This window comes from Trichomycterus rosablanca, chromosome 11, assembly GCF_030014385.1.
Source record: "Trichomycterus rosablanca isolate fTriRos1 chromosome 11, fTriRos1.hap1, whole genome shotgun sequence".
Classification (NCBI taxonomy): Eukaryota; Metazoa; Chordata; class Actinopteri; order Siluriformes; family Trichomycteridae; genus Trichomycterus; species Trichomycterus rosablanca.
In genome coordinates this window covers 36,126,881-36,140,088 of record NC_085998.1, presented here as the reverse complement: position 1 = coordinate 36,140,088, position 13,208 = coordinate 36,126,881, and the positions used below count along the sequence as shown (strand labels likewise).

Below are 13,208 nucleotides of genomic sequence, written 5' to 3'. Positions count from 1 at the left end.
CTGCGTGACCTATGGCAACGCAGTGGTGCAGGCCTTTCGGAGGTGCAGAAACAGCGGCTGTGGGACCTGTTGGAGCGTTTTGCAGGGGTCTTCGCAGCTTCGGAACAGGACTGCACCAGGACCGGGTTGGCGCAGCACGACATCAACACGGGCGACGCCCCCCCGATTCGTCTCAGACCACACCGTCTTCCCCTGGCGAAACGACTGGCGGCCGAGCAACAGATCCGGGCGATGGTAGCCTCCGGAGTCATCGAGCCATCACACAGCCCCTGGATGTCTCCGGTGGTGCTAGCCAAGAAGAAGGATGGGAGCTGGAGATTCTGCGTTGACTATCGCAGGTTGAATGCTGTGACCAAAATGGACTCCTACCCACTCCCGCGGATTGATGATGCACTCGACCGACTGTCTGGTTCTGCCTGGTTTAGCTCTCTGGATCTACGCAGTGGGTATTGGCAGGTGCCTTTAGCCCCAGGTGCCAAGGAAAAGACCGCCTTCACGTTGGGAACGGAGCTATGGCATTTTAACGTCCTTCCCTTTGGACTTTGCAATGCCCCGGCCACGTTTGAGCGCCTAATGGATCGGGTCCTGGCAGACATCCCCCGTGACAAGTATGTGGTGTATTTGGACGACGTACTCGTGCACGCAGTAGAGTTCGACGGGGCCATGTTTAATCTAGAACTAGTCCTGACAGCGATCCAAGCGGCCAATCTGAAGCTGCACCCCGGGAAGTGCTCTTTCCTTCAGCGGCGCGTGAACTTCCTTGGGCATGTTGTCAGTGGGGCGGGTATTGAGACAGACCCTGGGAAGACGGAGGCTGTGCAGGACTGGCCGACCCCCAGGAACCTCAGGGAGCTGCGGAGCTTCCTGGGCCTCGCGTCTTACTACAGGCGGTTTGTGAAAGGCTTCGCAGACATCGCGGCTCCTTTGCACCATCTGACCGGGGGTGGGGTTAAATTCCGGTGGTCGGAGGACGCCGATCATGCATTCTGTTCTCTGCGGCAGCGGCTGTGTAACGCACCGATCCTGGCATACCCGAGGCCGGGTGAGGGTTTCATTGTGGACACCGACGCCAGTAACCATGGGCTGGGGGCTGTACTGTCCCAGTTGCAGGATGGAGCCGAGCGTGTCATCGCCTACTTCAGCCGGCGTCTGAACAAAGCAGAGCGGAACTATTGCGTGACACGTCGGGAGCTGCTGGCTGTTGTTGCTGGCCTGAGGCATTTCCGCCATTACCTGTACGGAGTACCCTTTGTGTTGCGGTCGGACCATGCATCGCTCATGTGGCTGATGAGATTCCGGGAACCAGAGGGGCAGCTGGCGAGATGGATTGCCAGGCTGCAAGAGTACAGTTTCCGGATCGAACATCGGGCTGGCCAGCGGCATGGCAACGCAGACGCCTTATCCCGTCGGCCTTGTGTGGACACTGACTGCCGCTACTGTTTGCGCGCGGAGGACAGATATGTTGGACAGTGTGCAGCCGTGACAGTGGCGGACCCACCGGTTCTTTGTCTCCAACAGATGTCTCTTGAGGATTTTAGACTGGCACAGATGTCTGACCCAGAGCTCGCCTGGGCATTACAGGGGCTGGACGCATCACACCGACCAGATTGGGCCGAGATATTACCGCACGGACCAGTGGCGAAGGCCTTGCGCTCGAACTGGGACAGTCTTAGGCTCGAAAAAGGACTTTTGTGCCGGGTTTGGGAAGAACCGGTACCAGGGGGCCGGGTTGTACAGACTGTTGTCCCACGCACCCTGAGAACGTTGGTACTGCGGGTCATGCATGGTACACCGGGCTCGGGGCACTTTGGGGTCACCAAGACTCTGAGGCGACTGCGGCAGCGGTTTTACTGGCCTGGCTGTCGTACTGATGTTGAGCTGTTTGTTCATTGCTGCGACACGTGCACGGCAAAGAAGGGGCCGCCACAGCGAGCAAGGGCCCCGCTTCAACCCATGCGGTCAGGTGCACCGATGGAGAGAGTGGCTGTGGACATCTTGGGGCCGTTTCCGGTGACAGACTCGGGGAACCGCTATGTGCTTGTGGCCATGGACTACTTCACCAAGTGGCCGGAGGCCTATGCTGTGCCGGACCAAAGTGCAAACACAACAGCAGAGCGGCTGGTAGGGGAGTTTTTCTGCCGCTTTGGAGTCCCTGAAGAACTACACAGCGACCAGGGCCGGAACTTTGAGTCCGAGGTGATGAGTGAAGTCTGTCGCCGGCTTGGGGTGCGCAAGACCCGGACAACCCCACTTCATCCACAGAGCGACGGCCTAGTGGAACGCTTTAATAGGACTTTGGCCACGCAATTAGCCGTAGTGACCGCAGAGAACCAGCGGGATTGGGACAAGCAATTGCCTGTGGTACTTCTCGCGTGCCGCTCGGCCGTTCAAGAGACGACAGGGTTCACTCCAGCCATGTTAATGTTTGGGCGAGAGCTACGGACACCTGTGGATCTAGTTTTTGGGGCACCTCCGGATGGGGAAAGTGGTGTTGTACCGGGACCAATCTTTGTCTCAGAGCTCATGTCCCGTTTGCAAAGAGTGCACAAGCTGGCCAGGACACATCAGGCGGATGCAGGGGTGAAGCAGAAGCGGGCCTACGATATGCGCTGTGTCGGGGAGCCTCTCATGCCTGGCACCGAGGTCTGGCTGCACAACCCTCGCCGTAAGAAAGGTCGTTGCCCAAAGCTACAGTCCGCGTGGGTCGGGCCCTGCACCGTGAAGGGTCGTTTAGGGGAGGTGGTCTACCGTATTTGTTGGGGGAGAAGGCGTATGGTGGTGCATCGTGATCGGTTGGCCCCGTACAGGCCCAAGGTACCAGACACTGAGCGGAGTTCGAATGTGGCAGTTACAGTACCGGCTCCAGAACGCCCTGAGGCCGTGGTGGATAGACCGCGGCGCGAACGGAGACCGCCGTGCAGGTTTCGGGATTTTGTTGGGGGTTGAGTGAGTCACCGGGACGGTTGACTTTTGGGAGGGGGGCTGTGTGGCGTCCGCCACTGTGGATTAGGGGGGAGGGCGGAGCGAGCGTTACCCAGAGGGACTCGCGGCCGCGGTGTTAATAACTGTTGCGTTCTTTGTGTACATGTTTATGGGGTTTGTTTATGTTGTTTGGTGTTCTGTTTAATGATGTTAGTTTGCGCATAGTGTATTTGTTTAATTACATGTTGAATCTAAAACCTACCGTGACTGTGTAGCACGGGGCTAGGAATAACGTGGCTGCAATAGCGGGGAATTGGGTGTGTGTTCACACGTGTCTTAATCCGTGTAAACAATAAAGAGCTGATCCTGTTGTCATGTCAACTCGCGACTCCGTCTCTTCTTCGCAAACGCCACAATATATTTATATTTTATTTGTATTATATATTCTGTTTGGTTGTTGTTCTACTGTACATTTAACCTGAATTACCGGTCAATCCAACTTTTGACAACGAGTTGGATGTGGTGGGAGAAGGTAGGCATATTTATATTCTAGCTGCTTTAGAAAGCAATAGTTTTTTTTTAATTTATATTTTAAGCCGCCAAATGATTACAAACCAGCCCAAATTTTGTCCACCCACCAATTTCCAACAAAATCCGCTCAATTTCGCGTAAAACCGCCCAATCTGGCAACACTCGTGAGCCTTCGCTTATGAATCAGACCTCGGTTAAGTGGTGACAACAGATATTAAATGTTGTGGATGAAATAAACGCTTTCCACCACAAGAGGGCAGAATTACACCATTTCTTATTAACGAATTGACAAGTGTCGCAGAAACTAACAAACCTTTTAACTTTAACTTTTATTTAATTATAGACATAATAAACAAGTATTCATGAGTAAAGGCACATAACAGAGTTTAATAAACAGTGAACAGCATAAGCAGATAAATACAGCTGTCAGAATAATGAATTATTATTACAATACAGGTGAATGAATATATCCATACCAGAACAGCATGGAAGAAAACACTGTACAGAGACAACATTTACAACCTTGTTTTGGAGATAGCAGCACTGTACATTCAATATTTGGGTAACGATGAAAAATGATGAAGTATACAAAGGGTTTTTTTTTTAAAGACACTGGAGCTGGTTTTCACTACTGTGACTGTGGGCTACATTAAAGCTTAAAGCTGCAGTACCTACATTTATTTCTTTGCTTGGTTGTCCGTCCTTGACAAAGGAGAGCATACTTGGACAACTAGGTAGGCTAAATGTTTCAACCAGTACCACTCCTAAAAAAACATTTATGTACCATTTATAATTTGTCTTACAGAAACAGAAGCATCATGCAAACTGTATTATACAATCTGGTAGGGTTTGCCATCAGTGCTGTCTGTGTTCAGACAAACATCAGATTCACATCCATTAGAACGAGCATAAGTAGTAGGCCTTTAAAATTTGCCTCAGAGTCAGTATTATAGTTGTGAGTGTCATAGACTCACATAACATGGGCCCTAAAAACCTGGGTTCAGTCCACGACTCCCTAGTTTTCTTCCACCTCTAAAAACCTAAAAACCTTGAGAACGAGGTGGACTGGCTGCTCTAAATTGCCCCTTTACGCAAGTGAGTGGACCCACTGCAATCCTGACCTGGATGATGCTGTTAATAAAAATAATAAATTAATAAAATTACAAAAACTGTAGCTTCATGTAGATATTTATATGAAATGATTTTCCTTGGCTATTTTTAGCACTGCTTATATAAAGCTCTGTGTCTTCAAACTCACACAAGTTAAATTCATCCTTCATATAAACCAATATAATAAGTATCAGAAGTGCTCTGAAAGCAAGCTCTTAAAGCCAGTGTTCAGAGTGGTATTGGCTTGTTGACAAGCTGACATTGTTTGGGGCTCTAACTGTTAGAGCCATACATTATCACACAAGAGAAACTTAACTCTAGGGTTCTTTTTGCATTTACTGTGTATAGTCAAGGATGAACTCTGTCCTGCAGAGCAAAATCCTGCCTTGCCAGTGGCATTAGTGATTAAACCGAATAATGCTCCACACACTCAGCCCAGGACACTTATCTGGAGGTCGATTTATAAAAAAAAAAAAAAAAGTCCTTTGTCCTTGACCTGTCCAGTGTGTTTCCAGCAAAAGATTCTTACATTGGTTTTATTTATTTATTTTATTTTTTTAATACAGTACAGTCATTTAAATTATTTTCTTTTATTTCTTTTGATACTCACTAAAAACTTTTAGAACCTTGTGAAAGTCTATGTCCCAAATTTGTATCTCCTTTTTTAATGCACATCACATCAAACAGTATACTGTATATACTGTTATTTTAGAGCACTTGATGTTAAATAAGAAAAGATTTTAAATAAAATACAGCCACAGATTGAAGTATGACAGTAAAACTTGATGAAAAAGCTGAATTACAGGTGTTTTATCGTACTTTTTATAATGTTTGTTAGTTTGTTTGTTTATTTGGGATTTTAACGTCATGTTTTACACTTTGGTTACATTCATGACAGGAACGGTAGTTACTCATTACACAGGTTCATCAGTTCATAAGTTTATATCGAACACAGTCTTAGACAATTTAGTATCTCCAGTTCACCTCACTTGCACGTCTTTGGACTGTGGGAGGAAAACGGAGCTCCTGGAGGAAACCCACGCAGACATGGGGAGAACATGCAAACTCCACACAGAAAGGATCCGGACCGCCTTACCTGGGGATCGAACTCAGGACCTTCTTGCATCGTACTTTTTGTAATGTAATAATTGCTTTACTTTAATTACTATCTATCTATGATGTATGTATGCTGTTTATGAACCAGTTGAATACTCAGACCACAGAATAATCTGGTTTTAGTGTGAAAAGATGTTTTGCACCAGAATTAAGGCACAGCTGCTTGGGAACAAATCTAACAGAGCTGGACCAGGAGACTAAATGTGCAGTCTATACCACGAGACCTTGGCAAACTGGGCTATCTGTATTCTTCTGCAAATGAGGAAGGACACCACAAAAAGTAGGCAGTTAGGGAATGAAAGAATTTAAGACATGACATGTTTGATTCACGTTATTTCTGACACCTCACAAAACCTGGTGCAAATTAGCCACAGCAGCGGTGCCGGGAGTGCTTGCCAGGTCCTTGTTTTATTTAGGCTGGGAGATTTATAAACATTGAATTAGTGATCTATTTTACAGATACTTGGTCATGGCAGGTTTTGGAACATATTTGGCAACCCTGATCATAGCACCATGAAGGGGATCTGAAGCCTGGCATCCGGATCATTCATTCATTCATTTTCTTATCCGCTTATCCAAATAGGGTCGCGGGAAGGGGGGTGCTGGAGCCTATCCCAGCTTTTCAATGGGCGCAAGGCACACAGTAACACCCTGGACAGGGCGCCAGTCCATCGCAGGGCAGACACATATACACACACACACACACACACACACACATTGAATTTATAGGATAATTCAGTGTCTCCAATTAACCTCACTGCATGTTTTTGGACTGTGGGAGGAAACCGGAGCTCCTGCAGGGAGAACATGCAAACTCCGAACAGAAAAGGACCCAGGACCTTCTTGCTGTGAGGCGACAGTGCTACCCACTAAGCCAGCGTGCCGTCTGCATCCAGATTAGCATTAATAATATGGTTCTTCCTTAGAAAATGTCATTTTCCTATGTAGCTTCTAAATATTTATGGTTTAAATATGTTTTAAAAGATTCCCAACATTTCACAGCAACTTTTAAACTCAGGGCATGCTAAGTAGACCATTTTTTGTGATTAGCTACAGCTTTAGTAAACTGGACAGATGTTTTATATGCATTTTAAGCACAGACTATGTTTGAGTCAAAGGGCAATCAGCACGGTACCTCATCACTTTTATAAATCTAGCCCACTGTGATCAATATTCTGTTGAAACATGCTCTGTGAAGTGCTCTGAAAGCAAGCTCTTAAAGCCAATGTTCAGAGTGGTATTGGCTTGTTGACAAGCTGACATTGTTTGGGGCTCTAACTGTTAGAGCCATACATTATCACACAAGAGAAACTTAACTCTAGGCTTCTTTTTGCATTTACTGTGTATAGTCAAGGGTGAACTCTGTCCTGCAGAGCAAAATCCTGCCTTGCCAGTGGCATTAGTGATTAAACCGAATAATGCTCCACACACTCAGCCCAGGACACTTATTTGGAGGTCGATTTATTAAAAAAAAAAAAAAGTCCTTTCTGTGTGGAGTTGGCATGTTCTCCGTGTCTGCGTGAGATTCCTCCCACAAATCCAAAAACATGCAGACAGGTCAATTGGAGCTACTGAAAGTGTTGTGTGTGGGTGTGTGTGTGTGTGTGTGTGTGTGTGTGTGTGTGTGTGCCTGCCCTGTGATGGACTGTTGACCTGTCCAGTGTGTTTCCAGCAAAAGATTCTTACATTTGTTTTATTTATTTATTTTATTTTTTTAATACAGTACAGTCATTTAAATTCTTTTCTTTTATTTCTTTTGATACTCACTAAAAACTTTTAGAACCTTGTGAAAGTCTATGTCCCAAATTTGTATCTCCTTTTTTAATGCACATCACATCAAACAGTATACTGTTTGTATATACTGTTATTTTAGAGCACTTGATGTTAAATAAGAAAAGATTTTAAATAAAATACAGCCACAGATTGAAGTATGACAGTAAAACTTGATGAAAAAGCTGAATTACAGGTGTTTTATCGTACTTTTTATAATGTTTGTTAGTTTGTTTGTTTATTTGGGATTTTAACGTCATGTTTTACACTTTGGTTACATTCATGACAGGAACGGTAGTTACTCATTACACAGGTTCATCAGTTCATAAGGTTATATCGAACACAGTCTTAGACAATTTAGTATCTCCAGTTCACCTCACTTGCACGTCTTTGGACTGTGGGAGGAAAACGGAGCTCCTGGAGGAAACCCACGCAGACATGGGGAGAACATGCAAACTCCACACAGAAAGGATCCGGACCGCCCCACCTGGGGATCGAACCCAGGACCTTCTTGCATCGTACTTTTTGTAATGTAATAATTGCTTTACTTTAATTACTATCTATCTATGATGTATGTATGCTGTTTATGAACCAGTTGAATACTCAGACCACAGAATAATCTGGTTTTAGTGTGAAAAGATGTTTTGCACCAGAATTAAGGCACAGCTGCTTGGGAACAAATCTAACAGAGCTGGACCAGGAGACTAAATGTGCAGTCTATACCACGAGACCTTGGCAAACTGGGCTATCTGTATTCTTCTGCAAATGAGGAAGGACACCACAAAAAGTAGGCAGTTAGGGAATGAAAGAATTTAAGACATGACATGTTTGATTCACGTTATTTCTGACACCTCACAAAACCTGGTGCAAATTAGCCACAGCAGCGGTGCCGGGAGTGCTTGCCAGGTCCTTGTTTTATTTAGGCTGGGAGATTTATAAACATTGAATTAGTGATCTATTTTACAGATACTTGGTCATGGCAGGTTTTGGAACATATTTGGCAACCCTGATCATAGCACCATGAAGGGGATCTGAAGCCTGGCATCCGGATCATTCATTCATTCATTTTCTTATCCGCTTATCCAAATAGGGTCGCGGGAAGGGGGGTGCTGGAGCCTATCCCAGCTTTTCAATGGGCGCAAGGCACACAGTAACACCCTGGACAGGGTGCCAGTCCATCGCAGGGCAGACACATATACACACACACACACACACATTGAATTTATAGGATAATTCAGTGTCTCCAATTAACCTCACTGCATGTTTTTGGACTGTGGGAGGAAACCGGAGCTCCTGCAGGGAGAACATGCAAACTCCGAACAGAAAAGGACCCAGGACCTTCTTGCTGTGAGGCGACAGTGCTACCCACTAAGCCAGCGTGCCGTCTGCATCCAGATTAGCATTAATAATATGGTTCTTCCTTAGAAAATGTCATTTTCCTATGTAGCTTCTAAATATTTATGGTTTAAATATGGTTTTAAAAGATTCCCAACATTTCACAGCAACTTTTAAACTCAGGGCATGCTAAGTAGACCATTTTTTGTGATTAGCTACAGCTTTAGTAAACTGGACAGATGTTTTATATGCATTTTAAGCACAGACTATGTTTGAGTCAAAGGGCAATCAGCACGGTACCTCATCACTTTTATAAATCTAGCCCACTGTGATCAATATTCTGTTGAAACATCATTTAATTTCATTAAGAATAGTTAAAAAAAAAAATAATGAAAAACAGAACAAATTGAAAAAAGGAAAATATCTTACAACCCTCTTAAAAGGTCTATGAGACCTACCCAAGCATCTGGAGTGATGCCTACACTATTTACAACACATAACCCTTCTATGGCTTCCGATAATAAATCAAACACAGCATATGATCTGAATACAGTAACACCGTATTATAACACAGTTTGTAAAGCAAACTGAGCCTTCAATACCTTGAACATGGAAATGCTATAGAACTGACGCTGTGTGTTGTATGTGTGTATTCAAGTATTATCAGGAGCATAAAAGAAAAAAAAAGTCTTCTAGGAATATTGTACACAAGATATTTTACAATTTATACAAAAGATTCTGGAACAGCCAATACTGTCAGGTATTATTTTACCTCTGTATATAGTAAGGGTTTAAATGAGGTGTGAAGAAGTTCCCCTCCATAGTCCATCTCTAGTTTCTTTCTTATCAGTCCTTATTTTCCTCCTCTCTCAGTTTTTGCTCAGTGAGATCTCGCTGTAATAGTAACCCTCACAATATTACCCAATTATTCAACCCCAGGTTGTGGACATATCTTTACAGATACTGTACACTGTACACTGTTTTTATCACTTACTTTGGATGAATGTTAGAACTGTTAGAAAATGGTTTGCACTGCTTTTGCCTTCCGAGTTTTGGTATTGTCCAAATTCTCACGGCTACCCAGTTCAACATCCTCTGCCGTTCAGCTTCAGTAATTATAGTCTGAATACGGGTACGTCTTGAACACTTTATGAATCCATCCTGTATACTGCGCCACGTTGACGAAGATGCCCGGTCGGTTGTGGCGAGCGCACCCTCTGCCATGGATGCTTACGCCCACTATGACCTTGCTGCCCTTATCCTGACACACCAACGGGCCACCGTAGTCTTTCTGTCAGAGAGACAATGGGGATAAAACATGTATTTGAACATTAGTTATTGAGTGTGACAATCTTGTTATTATAAAGTTAGTGAATGTGTTGTAGGCTTTGTTCAAACATGCAGCTTAAATTCAATTTTATGTCAAATTTAACTTGGGCTTGATTGTGTATATTTTATTTTTGTCAAAACATTTTCCTAAGGAGATATAAACACACATTACTAGGGATGTAACGATACACTCCACCCACGATGCGATGCGATTCACGATACTGGGTTCACACTACGATTTTTTCCCGATTTTTTTAAACTGAAGTTATGACAATTTCTTTTCATTATTTCTCTTAAAAAATAAAATACAGTACTGTATTTGTGCTTATCTTTTATTTATCTAAATAATGAATGCCTTTTTATTTCTGAGGTAGGTACAAACTATGCAAAACAATTTTGAATTAAGTCCAATTTGGCTGAAAAAACCCTGAATCTGGCAACCAGGCGTATAGCGCCAGTGACGTCAACCAGGCGAGGTGCATAGCACCAGTGCCCTCTGCTGTTTAAAGTGAATATCGATTTATTTTACATGTCAAATCGATTTGAATCGTGGAATTTTTGAATCGGTTATTAACTGTCTTGTGGTGCATCGTTACATCCCTACACATTACAGAATGTAAATCTTCTCACCTCACACACTCCCTCATCCCTCTTTCCACCAGCGCACATTTTAGCCTCGGTGATCTGCAGGGTTCCTCGGTGTAACTGCTGGCAGTGTTCATTGCTCACAATGGGCAGATGAACACTCTTCAGTGTCCCCTCATGTCCCGTGCCTGCACGATTATAGCTTTAATTATTACTCTGGGAACACTGTAACACTGTTTTAATCTTTGAACTAAGCTGCTGATGTGAGTAATCACAAAGCCTGTGGTTTAAATGACAGTACCTTTAGTTTCCCCCCAGCCAAATGTTGAACACATAGTGCCCTCCTGAATGGTGCAGCCGGCCACAGGAAGCTGAATGATCCTCACATGCTTGGTTATGCGAGCCGGCCTAACACGGAGAGAAAACACATCTAACTAAACCATGAGGAACTGGAATTCACTGATTTAAAACAAATGTGGTGAGTAACAACAACAAGGAAAATCCAGCATTAGGTCTATTAATCAGAAACATAAATAGCTAAATATAGTGATGGACTGGCAAACTGTCCTGGGTGTTTCCTGCCTTTCGCCCAATGAATCAGACTCACCACAACACTAACCAGGACAAAGCAGTGATAAAAACAAAAACAATACAATATAGATATTTATACAGCAATTTATAACTACACCAAACCCCCAACTCTTTCCACATTATCCTGGTATTGCAGAGGGGATAGCTTAGTACAGTGGTACCTTGAAACTCAACGTCAATTGGTTCTGGGACTGGCACTGAGTTTTAAAGACGCCGAGTTTCAAGGTATTTTGTTTTTCCATAAGGATGTTTGGGAAACCTGTTGATGTGTTTCATGGTCCCGTGGAACTGCATATATTTTAGACTAATGTAAAACAATAGGGTTGTTTTTGACACTAATACACTAAAAAATATAATATTTATAATATGACAGATATAATATAAACAAAACTGAAATAAAAATCTGATTCTTACAATTTCTCAGCGCCTGAGACACATTTTTTGTCTTACAGCATGTATTTACTACTACTACTACTAACAAAAAATATTATTATAATAAAACCATTAATTAAAGTGGATTGGTTCTGTGTTTTGGACCACTGACCTGCTGAGAGGCCCATTTACAACCCAGTTTTAGATGACAGATGGTTAAATCTTTATTAATGTTTCAAGTTTCCTGACACTTAAGTTGATTATGGCCAATATCCTAACAGTTTACTGGGCCTTTTAATGAAAAACTATAATAATAACAATAATTATAGATTCAGTAGTTGCTTTTCTTTATATAACCATTATTTTTATGCCTAAACAACTTTATTGTCGAACCCAGGACTACTTATGGCAAATCCAGTTACGCTTAAGGCAGGAATTCTTGACTGGTTTTAAGGACTCACTGCCCTGCCAAGTTTCAAACTTTTCCGGTGTCCAGCACACCTGGTTAAGCTTATTGAGGACTTGATAATTAGCTCATGATAATATGCAGGGTAGTAGTTCTCTAACACTGTTAAGACTGATACAGCGGTACCTTGTAACTCAATGTCCCCTAAACTCAAAATCTTTGAAACTCAATTCCCTTTGTCGGGGCGGCACGGTGGCTCAGTGGGTAGCACTGTCGCCTCACAGCAAGAAGGTCCTGGGTTCGATCCCCAGGTGGGGCGGTCCGGGTCCTTTCTGTGTGGAGTTTGCATGCTCTCCCCGTGTCTACGTGGGTTTACCCTGGGTGCTCCGGTTTCCTCCCACAGTCCAAAGACGTGCAAGTGAGGTGAATTGGAGATACAAAATTGTCCATGACTGTGTTTGATATAACCTTGTGAACTGATAAATCTTGTGTAATGAGTAACTACCGTTCCTGTCATGAATGTAACCAAAGTGTAAAACATGACGTTAAAATCCTAATAAACAAACAACTCCCTTTGTCGAGGAATTCGTACCCTTAAACTCAACATTTCCCTTAATCTCAATGTATTCACCTTTTTAAAAATTTATTTATTTAATTAAATTAACACTGAATAGCTGCTTTGTTTAGTGCTTCGCTTGAGCAGGGTGGAGAAACATCATAAAAGTGTGAATATGAGACGAATCTGCATTTGTGTGAAATAACCGTCAAATCCAGTCTGAAAGCTCCACATGTATCTGTGTTTATCTGGATTTTCCTCCGTTTCACTTTTTAACTTGTTACAGCTCGAGGTTCTGAGAAATTGTGAGAATCAGCTTTTCAGAGAGCCTAAAACGCTTATCGTTAAAAACAAGCTTAACGTGACAATGTATTAGAATTATGACACAGGAACACTAAACTTCTCTTAATTATTACTGCTCAAGTGTCTCCACTAATTAAATTCCTCATTTTACTACAATAAGTCACGTTAGGCTTTGTGCAACAGTTATTTATTTTATTTTAAACTGTTTTTAATTGTATTTGTGTTTTTTATATTATATTTGTGTTATTTTTAGTGTTTAAGAGTCAAAAACAACCCCATTAT

At 43.3% G+C, this 13,208-nt stretch overlaps 1 protein-coding gene across 1 annotated transcript in view; it reads right to left on the bottom strand.

Annotated features, from left to right (window-relative positions):
• Nucleotides 1-3,812: 3,812 nt before the first annotated feature.
• hgfb (hepatocyte growth factor b) overlaps nt 3,813-13,208 on the bottom strand; it is a 53,438-nt gene continuing 44,042 nt past the window's right edge. Inside the window, exons 16-18 of the mRNA XM_063004281.1 lie at nt 11,000-11,106; nt 10,744-10,886; nt 3,813-10,075 (exon numbers count right to left, since the gene is read on the bottom strand). Coding sequence (XP_062860351.1) covers nt 9,893-10,075; nt 10,744-10,886; nt 11,000-11,106 — 433 coding nt within the window. The 3' untranslated portion in view covers nt 3,813-9,892. The remainder of the gene's footprint in view (nt 10,076-10,743; nt 10,887-10,999; nt 11,107-13,208) is intronic.